This window comes from Geotrypetes seraphini, chromosome 3 (assembly GCF_902459505.1).
Source record: "Geotrypetes seraphini chromosome 3, aGeoSer1.1, whole genome shotgun sequence".
Classification (NCBI taxonomy): domain Eukaryota; kingdom Metazoa; phylum Chordata; class Amphibia; order Gymnophiona; family Dermophiidae; genus Geotrypetes; species Geotrypetes seraphini.
The window spans coordinates 117627222-117646633 of record NC_047086.1 but is presented as its reverse complement, the minus strand read 5'-3'; the positions used below and the strand labels follow the sequence as shown (position 1 = coordinate 117646633).

Here is a 19412-nt window from a genome sequence, read left to right as displayed (position 1 = left end):
ATTTAGCCCCTTAAGCAGCGATTAGGGGAAACCTGGCCAAATTGGGTGCTGTGTTCAAAACCTTCCACTCTTGTTGCATAATAAAGATGTTTTTGTATTATTTTGAACTTCTGTAGCCTTTACTGTCTGCTCACCATTTCTTCAGTCATGCTTTAATGGGGAAATTATGTGTGGCCATTATTGGAAAAAAGAAAAATCTGCCTTTTATCAGCAATGTTCAAAAAGTGACTTTAGTATGCAGGAAAGACCAACGTTGGGCTACCATAGACCAATTGTTAGCACTGCTTGCTAAAAAGGCCCCTTAATCTAGATACCCAGTTAACCATGTGGACTTTGGAATGTCACCGCCTATCTCTGGGAGAGAGCATCATGGAATGGATCTGATCATTTGGTTCCTGCTGGATAACTGTGATTTGGCTTGGCCCCTATTAGCAAACAGGGAAGGTGAGGGTGAGGGTGAGGGTGAAGAGTTCATCGATGAAGTCCTCCAAGAACTGTCCCAAAACTCCGAGCAAGTGTACGAAGACGGGTCCATCTTCGAGGCACCTGAATTGCCCAAACTTGCAGTATTGGAAGCAATGACTGGGGTGCAAGAAGAGACTCGAGACGATGAAGCCTGGCAATTAGAAACCTCTGCAAGCTAGCAAAGAAGGTGGTCCTCCTCTTTATTATCTTCATGCAGGCGCAGCAACCCCACACCGACACCACAAATCACCCTGAGCAACAGATTTCAACTCCTACAAGAAGGACCCCACAGCGGAACTTAGGAAGATATTCAGGAGTGTATTCTTGAAACCCAGCAGACGACCCCAACTCAAGAAGCAACAAATCAGCACTCCCTCAAGAAGCAGAGTGGTTGTTATTGGGGACTTTCTGCTGCGGGGAACCGAGAGACCGGTATGCAGACCAGATCTACAATCAAGAGAGGTTTGCCGTCTACTAGGAGCCAGGATCTGGGATGTGGCTACGTGCATAGGAAAACTAATCAAGCCCCAAGGCCACCACCCGATGCTCCTATTCCATGTTGGAATGAATGACACAGCCAGGAACTCGCCTGAGAAGATACCGGAAGATTTTAAAGCCTTAGGTGCGAAGCTGAAGCAGATGGAAGCGCAGGTGGTTTTCTCCTCCATCCTACCAGTGAGAAACAAGGGAAGAGCTAGAGAAGAAAGAATCCAGAAGACAAACGAATGGCTACGGGATGGTGCAAACAGATGAACTTTGGCTTCCTGGACCACGGAGAGACACTTCAGGGACTGCAGGGACCAGATGGACTACACCTAACCAGAAGAGGGAAGAACGTCCTGGGATGACGCCTGGCTCATCTGCTCCGGAAGGCTTTAAACTAGGTGAGCTGAGAGAGGGGACCCACTCTCACACAGGGTAAGTAACTCCATCTTGGAGCCTGAGGTAAGTAATCGCACGAATACCAAAGGGGACAGAGGCAATTTCAAGGGTTACAAGGGCAAGATCAAGGAGGACAAAACGTTTCACATCAGTACAGAGGGAGACAGTGCAAGAGGGAGAGATTCCACCTTGGAATCTGAGGTAAGTATTTGCGTCATCAAAGAAGGAGACAGAGGGAGAAACAGACTCCATCCTGGAGCCTGGGTTAAAAATTTGCGTGACTAATGAAGGGGGCAGAGGAAATACTAAGAGTGATAAAGGCAAGATTGAAAGGGACAAATTATCTCGGGCAGAAAACGCTCCATGCAAGCAGAAAGTATGGACAGCCATGTATGCTAATGCTCGTAGCTTGGGCAATAAAATTCTGGAACTGGAAACAGAAATGAGAAATGCCGACCTTGATGTAGTGGCAATATCAGAAACTTGGTTCTCGGAGTCCCACAGATGGAATATGGTCATACCAGGATATAACTTACTCCGTCAAGACAGAGAGGGCAAATCAGGGGGAGGAGTAGCTCTATACATTAGAGAAGACATCAAAGTTACTAAAATCACAGACATCAAGTATAAGGGAGAATCCCTCTGGGTGAACCTTGCCAGGGTCAATAACAAATGCCTGTATCTTGGGGTTGTGTACAGACCACCAAGACAAAAGGACGATGCGGACCAAGAACTAATTGAAGACATTGAGACCATCACACTGCGTGGAGAGACAGTGCTGTTGGGAGACTTCAATATGCCCAATGTGGACTGGAACAAACTATCAGCTACAACAAGTGACAATAAGAGGCTACTAGCCTCCATACGAGAAGCACATCTCAAACAGATGGTACTAGAACCCACCAGGGATCAGGCGATCCTGGACCTACTCCTCACCAACGGAACAGTGTCACAGAGGTGTCAGTAGGAGAAGCTTTGGCCTCCAGTGACCACAACATGGTATGGTTCCATCTGAAGAAAGTAATCACTAGGTCAAATACAACAACCAAGGTCCTAAATTTTAAAGGGACTAACTTTCAGTGTTTGGGGGACTATGTCTACAAAGCACTGCAAAACCAGAGTACGACAGACAGTGTGGAGGTGCTATGGTCGGTCTGAAATCAACCCTGCAAAAAGCAACCAACATATACATAAAAACTGTGAGCAAACGGCACAGAAAAAACAGACCGAAGTGGTTCTTAGCAGAGATCTCAGAACTAGTAAAGCAAAAGAAAAAAGCATTCGTAACCTACAAACATTCGCAACGGCCAGAAGCTAAAGAAACCTATCTGGCGAAATCTAGAAATGTTAAAACGGCAGTCCAAACTCCAGATGGAAGAAAATTTAGCAAGACGTGTTAAAAAGGGGGATAAATTCTTTTTTAAGTACGTTAGCGACAGGAAGAAGAACTCAACCGATATTGTGCGCCTAAGGAAACCTGACGGCAACTTCATTGACTCGGACGCAGACAAAGCAGAACTACTCAATAACTACTTCTGCTCAGTCTTCACCTGTGAAGCGCCAGGATCCGGACCTCAGCCACAGACAAAAGGGTGCTCGGAGAACCCATTCCGGGACTTTGCAATTACCGCGGGCAATGTCTACCACGAACTATCAAAGCTAAAGGTGAACAAAGCCATGGGCCTGGATAATCTACACCCCAGAGTACTTTGGGAATTGAGAGATGTTCTGGCAGAACCGTTGGCTGAGCTTTTTAATCTTTCCCTAACAAAGGGAAAAGTTCCCTTGGACTGGAAAACTGCCAACGTTATCCCACTCCACAAAAAGGGATGCAGGTCAGAGGCCGAAAATTACAGGCCAGTGAGTCTCACATCAATTGTATGTAAACTTATGGAAACGTTGATCAAAAACAGATTGGACACGATTCTGGATGACGAAGGACTAAGGGATCCCCACCAGCATGGCTTTACGAAGGGAAGGTCTTGTCAATCCAATCTGATAAACTTCTTTGACTGGGTAACAAACTGGATAAGGGAGAGTACCTGGACATCGTATATTTAGACTTCAGTAAGGCTTTTGATAGTGTCCCATACCGAAGGTTACTGAACAAGATGAACGCGATGGGCCTAGGAGAAACACTGACTGCATGAGTAGAAGACTGGCTTAGCGGTAGACTCCAAAGGGTAATGGTAAATGGTATTCCCTCAAAAACATCAGAAGTGTCCAGTGGAGTACCACAGGGCTCGGTCTTGGGCCCAATACTATTCAATATCTTTGTAAGGGATCTGCCTCAGGGACTTTGAGGTAAAATTACATTATTCGCCGATGACGCTAAACTATGCAACAGTGTAGGCAGCGCAGCAGAACCTGATAGCGCAATCATGCCCGGCGCTATGGAGAAGGACCTACTTTTACTAGAACAATGGTCCAGTATTTGGCAACTGAATTTTAATGCCAAAAAATGTAAGGTTATGCACCTTGGTAGCAGAAATCCATGCAGAAAATACACCCTGAATGGTGAAAACCTAATCAGAACTGCAGCAGAACGGGACTTGGGAGTAATCATCCGGGAAGATATGAAAGCTGCGAATCAGGTGGAGAAGTCAACAGCAAAATCTAGACAAATGCTGGGCTGCATCAGAAGGAGCTTTAGCAGTTGTAAGCCTGAAGTGCTACTGCCGTTGTACAGATCAATGGTGAGACCTCACCTGGAGTACTGTGTTCAGTTTTGGAGGCCACATTATCAAAAGGATGTGAAGAGAATGGAGTCAATTCAGCGAATGGCCACTAAGATGGTCTCAGGACTAAAAAATCTCCCATATGAAGAACGTTTGAGCAGGCTGCGCTTATATTCTCTTGAAGAGCGCAGAGAAAGGGGGGACATGATAGAAACATTCAAATACATCACGGGCCGTATTGATGTAGAGGAAGAAATATTTTGTCTTATGGGTTCCAGGGTGACAAGAGGGCATCCGCTAAAAATCAGGGGGGGGGGGGAGATTTCATGGGGACACCAGGAAGTATTTCTTCACCGAAAGGGTAAATGATCGATGGAATGGTCTTCCACGTCAGGTAGTCGAGGCTAGAATCACGCTCGACTTCAAGGGACGATGGGACAGACAGGTGGGGTCGCTCCAGAGAAATGCTTAAAAGATGGAGGGAGGGAGGGTTCTTGAGTGGGCAGACTTGTTGGGCCGTCGGCCCTTTTCTGCCATCATACTCTGTTTCTAGGACTTAATGTATCTATGATATATTTTAGGTTCCTATTCTCCTAAAAAAAAAAAGGAAACAAAACTAAAAATGATAACAGTGCAAAAGTTAAAGTTGAATTACAGATTTATTGAATAATATTGCTAATCAGTTTTACATCACATAATGGAAATGTATTTTGACTAGAATTTAATGTTACAGTATATAGGGAGAAAGATATGATAAAACATTTTAATTATAGAAATTAATAAACAAATATGCAACAATCACATTATATCATATAGAATTTCAGTTATGCGGGAGAAACATTTGTCCTACAATGTATTTAAATGAATAAATACAAATATGTGAAATTTATCTCTTAGGCCCTTATTTACTAAAATGTACCAAGTTTGGAAATTAATGCATATCAAATGCAAAAATTCAGATATTAAGTGCAAATTTTCTGTGGTAAGATTTTAGGCCTTCCCAAACCTTTAGGAAGGTTGTTGGGCAGTTCGTTCAGAGGAAAGTTGTTACCATGCTTTTAGCGCCAGCCACGGTGGTAACAGCTCTGACACTCATAGAATTCCTATGAGCACTGGAGCTGTTACTTACGAAGCCGGTGCTAAAAATTGCGCTACAGTTTTGTAAAAAGGAGGGGGGGGGGATTAGAAAGGAACTAGATAGAAGAAAACATTATTTTATTTCTGTTTTACAGTTGCAAGTAGCAGGGCAAGAGTTTCCTAAGTCTGGGTCGCACGCTCCATCTGTATGAAAGTCAGCACAGTTGAAGTATTTGTCTAGGTATAAACAGGGGTTGGCTGAAATTAAGAAAAAGAATATTTATTTTAAAAAAAATCCCCAAATAATCTACTTTCATCTTCACCTAGTAACAATGGACATCTATGTGCTGAAACATACAAATCCTGATTTTGTAAAAGCAAGAAAGGGACATGAAATACTATAGCAGGGGGATATGTTTTGAGCAGAATTAGGAACAACCTGTAATCTGGATATCTTAGAGTGATTAGCAAATGGGAAGACACATCCATGTCTAAAAAGAAGAACATCCTTATTTAATCCAATTTCAGGGGTAGATGCACAAAAAACTCTGCCTTTGCAACACTGGTCTGTTTTTTAGTGAGAAGCAAAAAGAAAACTGCAGACTAGTATGTACAAGATGCAGGGCAAAGGTTCACAGATGGCAGGTCTGGGATAAAACAAAGCTTGGTCCAACTTTGTTTTATCCCAGACTGCCATCTGTGAACTTATATGTTACAGGTTTAGTTTCATTTTTAGTGACCCCTGATGCAGGCGTTCCTCAGACGCTAAAACACAGTGCTGTGTTGGGTCCACAGCTTCTGCTTGTGTCCTTTTATGAAATAAACAAGTTGGTTTTACATCAGTGATCTTTAGTGAAATGTTCATTGTCCATTTCACTTTCTTTTGTACTCCTCTTTTCCTTCCGTCATATTCAGTAACACTTTCCCTCCATCTTTACATTCAATTTCCCCTGCTCATCCTAAGTCCCTTCACTGGAGATCTCTCTTTTCCCTCCTCACCCCTTCCTCAAGCTCAGCATTTATCTATCTCCATGGCCTCCAATGCAGCACATTTCTCCCTCCTTCCTTGCCCTCTTCCTTACAATGCAGCATCTCTCACCCTTCATGATCCCTCTGACTCCAGCACGTCTTTCTTCCTCCATGACCCCATGACCTTAATGTATGACTTACTATGTACCAGCTGTAAATATTTTATGTAGGTCATTAATGCATTTGTGTGTTAGCTGTTAATGTGCTTCAAATCATACATTAACTGCCTGATAGACTTTAGTAAAAGGGGTCCTAAGAGCTTTGAGCCACATTAAAAATCTAACACAGAATGGGTGAGGACTGAGCTTTGCAATTAATGCATAGGTTTTTACTTCACATTAAGTGCTAACTTGGAAAAAAAAATAAGGTGAAATTTGGTTCTTACCTGTTAATTTTCTTTATTTTAGACTCTCCAGACCGGTACAGGCTTCACTGATGGGTAATAGCTCATCATGACCAGCAGGTGAAAACTGAGACCAAACTTTTGGTTATAGTACTTAATAGCAGTCCCTCCCTCTATCTAACAGTCTGTCGAATAGCAAAGCAGAACTAAGAAAAGCTAAACAAACAGTAACACTCCAAACTGGAATAGTAACTAATATTCAGGAATGCTGTTGGAAAATGCATAGAACAGGCTCTTGCAGGAAAATGTCACCACAGCTCACCAGCTGAACCACAGCCACTGTTCTTTGATCTCCCCGGTCCTACAAAAATACTAGAATCCGCAGATAAAGCAAAATATTCCCATGAAAACCCCACAAGAACAAACAACAATAGATAGAGTGGGTCTGGAGAGTCTAAAAGAAAGAAAATTAGCAGGTAGGAATTTAATTTCTCCTTCTTTGTCAATCTCTCCAGACCGGTTCAGGCTTCACTGATGGGATGTACAAAATCAGTACCCATCACGGGTGGGAGCCCTGAAGGGCCAACACCATAACACAAGAGGAACAGTGGAAGAGGATCTGCCACGAGATGAAGAACCAGATCCATGTACCACGGGCACTGGGGCCAATCCGGGGCCACCAGGATACACAGCTGGGATGCCAATTAATGCGAAGAAGTCTGCCCACCATCGCCCAGGAGACCCGCCATCAGCCAAGGCTGTAACATCCAGCCCTGTGCCGACTGAAGAACTGAGGTGCTTTGGCGTTGACACTCATGACCATCAGGTCCATGACCGGCTGACCCCAAGTCTGCACAATCAACTCGAAGGCTGCGGGACTGAGGAATTTAGCACTTGCTGAGGGACTCTCCGGGATTTAGCACTTGCCGACTGAGGAAGTCCGCCTGGACATTCTCCACTCCTGGTTTGTGGGAAGCTAAGATGTCCAGAAGATGAGACTCTGCCCAGGCCATGAGCATAGCTGCCTTCTGCGCCACCTGATAACTCCTGGTTCCCCACCACCGTGGATTTGTCTGAGAGAACCCAACAAACTTGCCTGTCAATAAGGTCTGGAACACTAGCAACACTAGCCGAATGGCTATGGTCTCCAGAACATTGATCCTCTGGAGATCAACTGCCCTGAGCCAAGTGACCGAGACACTGAGCTCAGCAACCGAGGAGACTTGCGTCCGTAATAAAAACTGTCCACTGGGGCTGATCCAGACTCACTCTCTGCACCAAACTGGAAGACTGTTGCCACCAACAGAGACTACGACGAACCAACCCACGAAGAGGAATGGGAGAATCCATATCATGCACCTGGGGCAACCACTGCCAAAGCAGAGCATGCTAAAGTGGGTGCATGTGAGCTCAGGCCCACCAAACCACATCTAGGGAAGCCGCCATCGACCCTAGAACCTGGAGAAAACCCTGAGCCTGAGGACATCGAGAAGCCATCAGAAGGTGAATCTGTGACTTCAATTTGACCACACAGGCCTCCAGCAGGAAGACCTTCCCCAAGCTGGTGTCGAAAAGAACCCCAAGGGTACTCAAGGCACTATGGGGATCCAGGAAGCGACCACGGACTGCGTACAGAAGGAGAAGGACCCAGGATGGTGGACAGAGGTCTCTGTGCAGACCGAGACCATCCCCCAGTGCTACACTACAGTCTCTACACAGACAGAGGAGGCCACACAGCTGGATGGAGATCTCATGCAGGAACTAAGGAGCCTCAGGGAGGAGGTGATACGCCTGAGAAGCATCCGAGAGGATGAGGCCTATATCGACGGAGTCGTCCAGGAGCTGTCCCAAATCACCGAGCAGGCCCATGACAAGTCCATCCTCAAGACGCCCAAATCATCAGCTTTGAAACCAACAATTGGGATACAGGAAATGGCTAGCGGCACTGACTCCTGGCAGCTGGTGACCTCCTCCAAGGGCAAACATAGGAGACCCCCCCCCCCCCCTTTTTCAATCTCTTCATCTTCTCCTTCTTTTTACAAACAGGGCAGCTATACATCAACCCCTCAACTCACTCTGTGGAACAGATTCCAGATTCTTCAGGAAGGAACTGCCGATGAGGAACAGGAGCAGGAACAGGAGCAGGCCCAACACACAGCTCCATCTCCAGGGACAACTGACCGGCTCCCCCTAAAGAAGCGCAGAGTAATAGTCATCGGGGATTCCATGCTGAGGGGTACCGAGGGACCAATTTGCAGACCGGATATGCAATCTAGGGAGGTCTGCTGTCTGCCTGGAGCCAGGATACGATATGTCACCGCCAGCCTGGATAGACTACTCACGCCCCGAGATCACTTTCCTATGCTTCTTGTCCACATAGGAACCAACGGCACTGCCAGGAACACACCGGCGACCATCACCAGAGACTTTAGAGCACTGGGTGAGAGGCTGAAGCGGACAGGAGCGCAGGTGGTTTTCTCATCGATCCTCCCAGTTAGAAGCAAGAGAAGAGCCAGAGATGAATGTATCCTGAGGACGAATGAGTGGCTACAGGGATGGTGCCGGGATATAAACTTCGGATTCCTAAACCATGGGGAAGTGCTACAAGGACTTCAGGGACCAGACGGACTCCATCTGACCAGTAGGAGTAAGAACGTCTTCGGACACCAACTAGCCCGCCTGCTTCACAGGGCTTTAAACTAGGTAAGTCAGGGGAGGGTACCCATTCACATATTAGTGCAGAAAGGAATTATCCTGATGAGGTGAGTCGAAACTCCGCTTCCATGTCCAAGGTAAGTACCCATATTGGGTACCCACATTGGGTTCTTTAGGAGTCACACCGATTCGGGTAGGATACGCCTCACAGGGAATTAGCAAACACAAGATATGGAGGGCCATGTATGTCAATGCACACAGTTTAGGTAACAAAATTCTAGAATTGGAGGCTGAAATAAGGAATGCCGACCTAGACCTAGAGGGTTCTCAACTTTAGAGGTACAAACTTCAACCGCATGGGAGATTATGTCCATCGGGAGCTACATAAACAAGCAAAATCTGACAACGTGGAGGATATGTGGTCGTTTCTGAAATCCATACTACACGAAGCAACAGACCGATACATAAAGACAGTAAGTAAATGCAGGAGAAACAAAAGACCCCAATGGTTCAGTAAAGAAATTTCAGACCTAGTTAAACAGAAAAAAGACGCATTTATCACCTACAAACATCTAGGCAGGGAGGGGGCGAAGGAGGACTACCTAGACAGATCTAAAGCTGTCAAAACAGCAGTCAGAGAGGCCAAACTCCGAATGGAGGAAGAGCTAGCACGGAAAATTAAGAAAGGGGATAAATCTTTCTTCAGCTATATTAGTGACAGGAAAAGAAACAAAGATGGGATAGTACGCCTGAAGCAATCGGACGGTAATTTTGCGGAATCAGATTCTGAGAAGGCAGAACTACTAAACCAATACTTCTGTTCAGTATTCACCCGAGAAGCGCCGGGAGTTGGTCCACAGCTACAGACGGGAGATAACCAGAAAGACCCGTTTCAAGATTATGAATTTACACCCAGTAGCGTCTACAACGAACTATCAAGACTCAAAGTAAACAAAGCCATGGGACCAGATAACCTGCATCCCAGAATGCTCAGGGAGTTAAGGGAAGTCCTTGCAGAACCATTATCTGTTCTTTTCAATCTTTCCCTAAGCACAGGAAGGGTCCCCTTGGACTGGAAAACCGCCAACGTAATCCCACTCCACAAAAAGGGCTGCAGGACAGAAACAGCAAACTACAGACCAGTGAGTCTCACGTCTATAGTGTGTAAACTCATGGAAACACTGATCAAACAGAATATTGACACATTCCTAGACGAAGAAAAACTGCGTGATCCACACCAACACGGGTTCACCCAAGGTAGATCCTGCCAATCTAATCTGATTAGCTTTTTTGACTGGGTTACTAGACAACTGGATGCAGGAGAGTCACTCGACGTAGTGTATTTGGACTTCAGTAAAGCATTTGATAGCGTCCCTCATCGAAGATTACTGAACAAGCTAAAATCGATAGGATTAGGAGACACTCTAACTACATGGGTTGGGGATTGGCTGAGCGGCAGACATCAGAGGGTAGTGGTGAATGGTACTCCATCTGAAGCATCGGACGTGATAAGTGGGGTGCCGCAGGGCTCGGTCCTGGGTCCGATTCTATTCAACTTATTCATAAGAGATATGACGCAAGGACTTAGGGGAAAGGTATCGCTGTTCGCTGACGACGCCAAACTTTGCAACGTAGTAGGCAGAAGCTTATTACCTGATAATATGACACACGATCTACTGCTGCTGGAACAATGGTCAACTACTTGGCAGCTTGGCTTCAATGCTAAAAAATGCAAGGTAATGCACATGGGAAAGAGTAACCCACGTAGAACTTATGTACTAAATGGTGAGACCTTGGTTAGGACCACAGCGGAACGCGACCTAGGAGTGATCATTAGCGAGGACATGAAGGTTGCCAATCAAGTGGAGAAGGCTTCCTCCAGGGCAAGACAAATGATGGGGTGTATACGCAGAGGTTTCGTCAGCAGGAGACCTGAAGTTGTGATGCCGTTGTACAGAGCCATGGTGAGGCCTCACTTAGAGTACTGCGTTCAGTTTTGGAGACCTCACTACCGAAAGGACGTGCTGAGAATCGAGTCGGTGCAGCGAACAGCCACCAGGATGGTCTTGGGGCTCAAGGATCTCACGTACGAAGAAAGACTAAAGAAATTGCGACTGTACTCACTTGAGGAAAGAAGAGAACGGGGAGATATGATTGAAACGTATAAGTATATCACGGGATGCATCGAGTCAGAAGATGATATCTTCCGGCTCATGGGACCCTCGACCACCAGAGGGCATCCGCTGAAAATCAGGGGAGGGAAGTTTCGTGGCGACTTCAGGAAGTATTTCTTCACCGAGAGAGTTGTGGATCATTGGAACAGACTCCCACTCCAGGTGATAAAGGCCAGCAGCGTGACGGATTTTAAGAGAAAATGGGATACTCACGTGGGATCTTTAAGTGAGTAAACTCAGGGGGGGGATACATGGAATGGGCAGACTTGGTGGGCTATAGCCCTTTTCTGCCGCTTTTTTTCTATGTTTCTATGTTTCTATGTTTCTAGATGTGGTGGCAATATCTGAAACTTGGTTCACGGACTCACATGGGTGGGATATGGCTATACCAGGCTACAATCTACTTCGTCAGGACAGAGAGGGCAGGTTAGGAGGGGGGGTAGCTCTATGCATTAAAGAGGACATCAAAACCACCAAGATCACAGATGTCAAGTACACCGGGGAGTCTCTCTGGGTAAACCTGGCAAGAGGCAGAGAAAAATGCCTGTATCTAGGTGTGGTATACAGACCCCCAAGACAACTGGAAGACATGGACGCAGAATTAATTGAAGACATAGAGAATATCACTCTACAAGGAGAAGCTGTACTGCTAGGGGACTTCAATATGCCTGATGCAGACTGGAACTCATTTTCAGCGACAACCAGCGGTAGCAGGAAGCTCTTAACCTCCATAAAGGGAGCACGTCTCAAACAAATGGTAACGGAGCCCACTAAGGCCCAGGCGATCCTCGACCTGGTACTCACCAACGGGGAAAGCGTCTCAGAGGTCTCAGTAGGAGAAACGCTAGCCTCCAGCGACCACAACATAGTATGGTTCAACCTAGATCAAACACGAAAATAAAGGTACTCAATTTCCGGGGCACAGATTTTGCACGCATGGGAGATTTCGTCCATCGGACACTGCAGGACCAAGTGGAGACCGATGATGTAGAAGCTAAGTGGTTATCACTGAAATCAACCATACATGAAGCAACTAGCCGCTTCATAAAATCAGTAAATAAACGACAAAGAAACAATAAACCCCAATGGTTCTCGCACCTCATTAAGGAGAAGAAAAAAGCGTTTCTCTCCTACAAGCGCATAGAGAAAACAGAGGCAAAGGTAGAATATAGGACCAGGTCTACAGCGGTCAAAATGGCAGTTAGGGAGGCAAAACTTTGAGTGGAAAAAATTCTGGCAAAAAAACATTAAAAAGGGGGACAAATCCTTCTTCAGGTATATTAGTGACAGAAAAAGGAACACAGGCGGGATAGTACGCCTTAGAAGACCGGATGGAAGTTACGTGGAAGCAGATTCCGATAAAGCCGAACTACTGAATGAATACTTCTGCTCAGTCTTCACCTTTGAGGCACCGGGACACGGTCCGCAGTTGAAGGCAACACAAAGCACAGAAGACCCGTTTCAGAATTTTGAGTTCACACCAGGTGAAGTTTACAGTGAACTGGCAAGACTCAAGGTGAACAAAGCCATGGGACCAGACAATTTGCACCTAAGAGTGCTCAGAGAATTGAGCGATGTCCTGGCGAAACCGTTGGCTGAGCTATTCAATCTCTCCCTAAGTAAGGGGAAAGATCCCCTGGACTGGAAATTAGCTAATGTCGTTCCTCTGCATAAAAAGGGTTGCAGGGCAGAGGCTGCGAATTATAGACCGGTGAGTCTCACATCAATAGTGTGCAAACTCATGGAAACACTAATTAAAAGCAAATTGGACACGATCTTGAATGAAGGGAATCTTCGGGATCCCAGTCAACATGGATTCACCAAGGGTAGGTCCTGCCAATCCAATCTCATCAGCTTCTTTGACTGGGTAACAAGAAAGTTGGACTTGGGAGAGTCTTTGGACGTCGTGTACCTGGACTTCAGTAAAGCTTTTGACAGTGTCCCACACCGCAGGCTGCTAAGCAAGATGGAATCGATGGGGTTAGGAGAGACACTAACTGCATTGGTCAATGATTGGCTGAGTGACAGACTTCAGAGGGTGGTGGCTAATGGTACCCTCTCTAAAACATCGGAGGTGACCAGTGGAGTGCTGCAGGGCTCGGTCCAGGGTCCACTCCTTTTCAACATATTCATAGGGGATCTGACTCAAGGGCTTCAAGGTAAAATAACACTATTCGCCGATGACGCCAAACTATGTAATATGGTAAGTGAATGCAGTTTACAGAATTATATGGCGCAGGACCTGCTTACATTGGAAAGTTGGTCCTCAACCTGGCAGCTAGGCTTCAATGCTAAGAAATGTAAGGTCATGCACCTCGGAAGCGGAAATCCATGCAGGACGTACTTCTTGAACGGAGAAACTTTAACTAGGACTTCAGCAGAACGAGATTTAGGAGTAATCATCAGTGCAAACATGAAAACTGCCAATCAAGTGGAGAAGGCTTCATCTAAGGCAAGGCAGATATTGGGTTGTATCAATAGAAGTTTCATCAGCTGAAAGCCTGAAGTCATAATGCCGTTGTACAGGGCCACGGTGAGACCTCATCTGGAGGCCACATTACAGTAAAGATGTGCGCAGAATTGAATTGGTTCAGTGGACGGCCACCAGGATGATCTCGGGGCTCAAGGGTCTCTCTTACGAAGAGAGACTGAACAAATTGCAGCTCTACACTCTCGAGGAACGTAGGGAGAGGGGAGACATGATCGAAACATTTAAGTACCTCACGGGACGTGTCGAAGTGGAAGATGATATTTTCTTTCTCAAGGGACCCTCGGCCACAAGAGGGCACCCGCTCAAACTCAGGGGCGGAAAATTTCATGGCGACACCAGAAAGTATTTCTTCACAGAGAGAGTGGTTGATCATTGGAACAAGCTTCCAGTGCAGGTGATCAAGGCAGACAGCGTGCCAGACTTTAAGAATAAGTGGGATACCCATGTGGGATCCCTACGAGGGTCAAGATAAGGAAATTGGGTCATTAGGGCATAGACAGGGGGTGGGTAAGCAGAGTGGGCAGACTTGATGGGCTGTAGCCCTTTTCTGCCATCATCTTCTATGTTTCTATGTTTTCTATGAGGCAGAGCCAACCGGCTCTTGGACAAAACCCTATCTTACCTTATGTCAGTGATGGCTAACCTTTTTGAGCCCGAGTGCCCAAACTGCCGCAAAAAACCAAAGAATTTCCTCAAAGTGCCAGCACGTCAATTAAACCTTAATAACAAGATTTTAGTATCTAAAAACTCTTTATAAAGTTGCCTGAACTATGTAACATCATTTTTAAAGGTTGGAATCTTTGTATTGTCAGAGAATCAATTTGATTCACAATCCTTTGGTTTTCATTTCAATTTATTGGCAATTTATAATATTTTAATCATTTCATTCAATTTAATGAATTTAGGAAGAATTTGATTCAGTTACACAATATATTTTAAATATATTATTCACATAACATGTCAAATGTATCCTGAGTAAAAAAAAAGATAAACTTCTTAAAACTGTTAACTGTGTCAAGACTCGGTGTATATTCCCAAAGAGTCTATACATGTTTTTTTGTAAAATTTACAATCAAATTAGAAAATAGTTAAATCATTACTTTTCTAATAATATGATGTAAAGAAAACAAAAGAGCTTTCAATTAAACCAACCGTTTTTATTGGAAATTCCAGATTGGAATACAACAGGCCATGTAAAGTCCCTTTTTTAAATAACATCTTTAAATAATATTTAAATAACTTAGAAAGTGTCTTAACTGCAAACTGAAAACACTGCTTCATGTAAACATATGCATTGGGCATGCTCTGAAAAAAATTAATGTGATTTTTGTTGTTGCATGCAGAGGGGCTTACCATGTTTTGCCATGCACAGTGAAATTTGAAAGCTGGCAACTGTAAGATGATTAGTTTTTGAAAGATAGTTGCTAAAACTAAGAGACTGGGAGTGATATTTCTTTAATTTTCCTACAAGGAACTCTTTTCTTTGAGCTAAACCAAGTTCAGCAACACTGTTATGGTTGGTCTCAAAGTGACGTTTGACACTTGATGTGCGAGACACAACACTTTCATTACACATAATACACAATGCTTTCCCACTGCGTTCAATCACTCCATATGTCTCTGTCCAGGCCTCTTCCACTATCTGTTTTTGCTTTTTTTGCTATACTCATTTTCTTTGTTCAAGACTTCAAGTCTACAAAAAGATAAAATTTGTATAATAAAAAAAAATCTAATGAAGTGCTGTATACAAATCCGTTCCCATAAAAAAATATGTGATTGGGGAATTTTACTAATTGTAGACATCCGTTTTGGTAAAAAAATATACTGTCCGGGTGAAAACCGGACATGTGCAACCCTAACCTGGACACCTAGACAAATAGCCAGATAATTCAATAGGTTTTTAAAAAGGAGCCCAGGTAAGTTTATAATTAACATTAGTATTATTGGTCCAATTAAACTTAGGCAGCACAGGTAGGGCAAAGTAGAAGTTTACCTAATAATAAATGATGTAGAATGCAGATTGCGTCTCCTGTTCTCCTCAAGTCTCCCGCCAGGGTGGGAGGGCGTGACAGAAGAACGCTCGGTGCTGTAGGCGAGTACCTGGGCGAGTACCTGGGCGGGTTCAGAGGCGGAGGCGGGGAGTGAGACTTTGCTTCTCACAGCCCCGCGGCGGTTCAGGCAGCCGCGAGGAACACATTGCCAGGCAGGGCCGGACTGGGACAAAAAATAGGCCCGGGCATTTTAGGTTGAGCAGCCCCCACTTCCCCCTCACACACTGCCTGGCTCATAGGATACTAAGGGGAAGACAGGCAGGCTAAACATCCACTCACAGGACTGCAGCCAGCACAGGAGGATGGGCTGCGGCCCACCGGGACAATGCCCGGTCCTCCCAATGGCCAGTCCGGCCCTGTTGCCAGGTGAGCTGCAAAGCAGACACCGGCACACTCGCCTCCCGCCGCGCCGCATATCTTAATTGCGGACCTTCCCGTGTGCCAGCTGCAAGGCCTTCGAGTACCACAGCTGGCACGCGTGCCATAGGTTCGCCATCGCTGCCCTATGTAATGTAAATATGTATTACCCAATGTAATTATTTATAGTTTGTACTGTTTGTTTCTTATTGACTATTTTTTTTACTATGTACATCGCTTTGAATTTGACTAAGCGATTAATCAAGAAAAATAATAAACTTGAAACTTGACAGGTTGACAACCCATCTCAACGACTGCAGGAACTCCACAACCTGAGCCGTAACCAGTCGTCCAGATAGGGGTAAACCAGAATGCCCTCCTTGCACAAGGCTGCTACCACGACCACCATGAGCTTGGTGAACGTCCGAGGAACCATGGCCAGACCAAAGGGAAGTGCACAAAACTGACAGTGGAGGCCCAAGATCACAAAGCACAAGAACAGCTGATGGGAGGCCCAAATTTGAACATGTAAGTAGGTCTCCGTGAAATCAAGAGAGGTCAGAAATTCCCTCAACTGAACTGCCAGAATGACCAATCAAAGGGTCTCCATGTGAAAAGACGGAACTTATAGAGCTCTGTTGACCCCCTTCAGATCCAAGATGGGCTGAAAGGTCCCATCTTTTTTGGGCACCACAAAATAAATGGAGTACCGGCCGGTGCCCCAATCTGATGGAGGCACAGGCACTACCGCTTTGAGATCTAGCAGATGAAGTTCAATGTGGAGAAATGCAAGGTAATGCATTTAGGCAATAAGAATAAGGAATACGAGTATACAATGTCAGGTGCAACTCTGGGGAAGAGTGAACAAGAAAAGGACCTGGGTGTACTGATAGATAGGACCCTGAAGCCGTCAGCACAATGCGCGGCAGCGGCAAAGAAGGCAAATAGAATGTTGGGCATGATAAAGAAAGGAATCTTGAGTAGATCGGAGAAAGTTATAATGCCGCTTTATAGGGCAATGGTCAGACCACACTTGGAATACTGCGTCCAACATTGGTCTCCCTACCTAAAGAAGGATATAAAACTGCTGGAGAGGGTGCAGAGACGAGCAACAAAACTGGTGAAGGGTATGGAAAAACTGGAATACGAGGACAGACTTATAACACTAGGATTATTCTCCCTTGAGAAAAGGAGACTGCGTGGGGATATGATCGAGACCTTCAAAATACTGAAAGGAATCGACAAAATAGAGCAGAGAAGATTATTTACATTGTCCAATTTGACACGGACTAGAGGACATGTAATGAAGCTAAGGGGGGACAGGTTCAGGACTAATGTCAGGAAGTTCTGCTTCACTCAGAGAGTGGTTGACACCTGGAATGCCCTCCCAGATGAGATTATTGCGGAATCGACCGTCCTAGGCTTCAAGAGCAAACTAGATGCATATCTCCTTAAGAGAGGCATGTAAGGATATGGTGGACTATAAATTACGACAGGTGTACACCTGGTAGGGCCTCCGCGTGTGCGGATCGCCGGACTTGATGGACCGAAGGTCTGATCCGGAGATGGCATTTCTTATGTTCTTATAAAGCGTCTGGCGAAAAGCTCGCTGCATCCTTGCTGCCTGACAAGGAGAAGCAAGAAAGTATCTGGCAACGAGTGGGAAAATGCCAGCGTGCAACCATCCCAAATCAACTCCAGGACCCACTGATCTGACATGAACTCGGCAGAGCATTCACCGGAACTAAGGGAGGTGCTGGCAAGGAGTCATTGGGTGGGCTGGGTGGCAGAAGGGCTGGCAGAAAAATCACGTCCCTCCTGATGGGTCCCCCAAAAGGACTGCATGCGCTGAAAGAAGTGATCCCGAGACAACCCGAAGGCCGGGAAGGAAGCAGCACCTAGACCAGGACAATATCTGTGGAACTCACGTAAAGCCCCTGAGCAGTCAGACAGGCACGGTCTTCAGGCAGGGGGGCACTTTAGAGTTCATAAAGATCTGAACCAACTTGTCCAAATCCTCTCCAAACAGAGCAGAACCCCCGAAGCAAAGGGTCCACCACACACGGGATCTCCTGTCTCTCCTCCTTGAAGCGCAAAATCGAGGAGATCTGAAGAATCAGCTCCGGGAGCTTGTCTCACTGAAAAATGCACACCATGGAAGCATCTTAGCTAGTAGACGGAACCGCAAAGGTCCTGCTACCAGCATCTGTCTCCCTGAGAGGATCCTGGATGTCTCCCAGAAGGTCCAGGTCCTCATCCACAGAAAACTGCTCCTCAGAAATAAAATCTTCATCCCAAGCCACCTGTGGCCGCATGGACGAGGGAGGAGGAAGAGGGGATGTGACTGGCGCTGAGGGGGCCGAACCGGAGTGGACGCACAGGGACCCCCCTCCCAAGACCCATGGTGCGGAAGCAGGAATCCCAGCTGCTTTAAAGTATGCCGTGCAAAAGACAAAAAGAAAATCAGGGGAACCCTCCTGGAGGCCCAATGGGACTCACTGACAAAGCAGAGGACCCACTAGAAATCTGCCCCTGTCTTTCCAACACAGGGGGAAGGTCACCTGAAGCTGCAGACAAAATGGAGGTGCTTCCCGCCAAAAAATGGAGAGGTTCCCACTGAAAACGACCCCTCCAAGGCCTATAGCGTCTTGGAAGCTGGAACTGTCCCAGCCGCTAAATCAGGCAAGCCAGCAGCAGTGATAAGGGAATACCCAGCAGCATTGGTGGTAAGGGAATCCTTTTTACCCTGACCATCGGCTGCTGGGGAAAACCCTGCATGGGCGGCAAGTGAAGCCCGGGCTTCCTCGCTGTCAGCTGCTGGTTCGCGAGCACTCGCAAATGGAAAGCTTGGACGCCAGTTCCCAATGCCGATGAGGTTTCCCCATCGCGGCAGTCTGCACAGCACTTGCACAGGCCTACTGCGAGTGCCTCGCATCTGGAGCACAATGAGCACTTTCTCACAGTGAAAGTGCTCATTGCACAATACGTGACCTAGTTAAAATACAAAGTGCCGGTTAGTAAAAAAACAGCAATAATAGGCAATGGAAAGCTCCCTTCAGACCAGCACTGCCTCAGGATTTTTTTTTTATTTTTTTTACAGAACAGACTCCACTGGCTCTCAAAGCCTCTCAAAGCCTTGCCTTACAACTGAGGCACCTCTACAAAATTTTGGGAGGTGGAGGAAGGGGTGTGGAGGGACCCAGAACGCAG

General features: G+C 46.0%; 1 protein-coding gene across 1 annotated transcript in view; it reads right to left on the bottom strand.

Annotated features, from left to right (window-relative positions):
* Window positions 1–4861: 4861 nt before the first annotated feature.
* The window catches only part of LOC117356564 (cysteine-rich venom protein tigrin-like), a 64077-nt gene continuing 49526 nt past the window's right edge, over window positions 4862–19412 (bottom strand). The window contains exon 7 of the mRNA XM_033935935.1: window positions 4862–5360. Coding sequence (XP_033791826.1) covers window positions 5236–5360 — 125 coding nt within the window. The 3' untranslated portion in view covers window positions 4862–5235. The remainder of the gene's footprint in view (window positions 5361–19412) is intronic.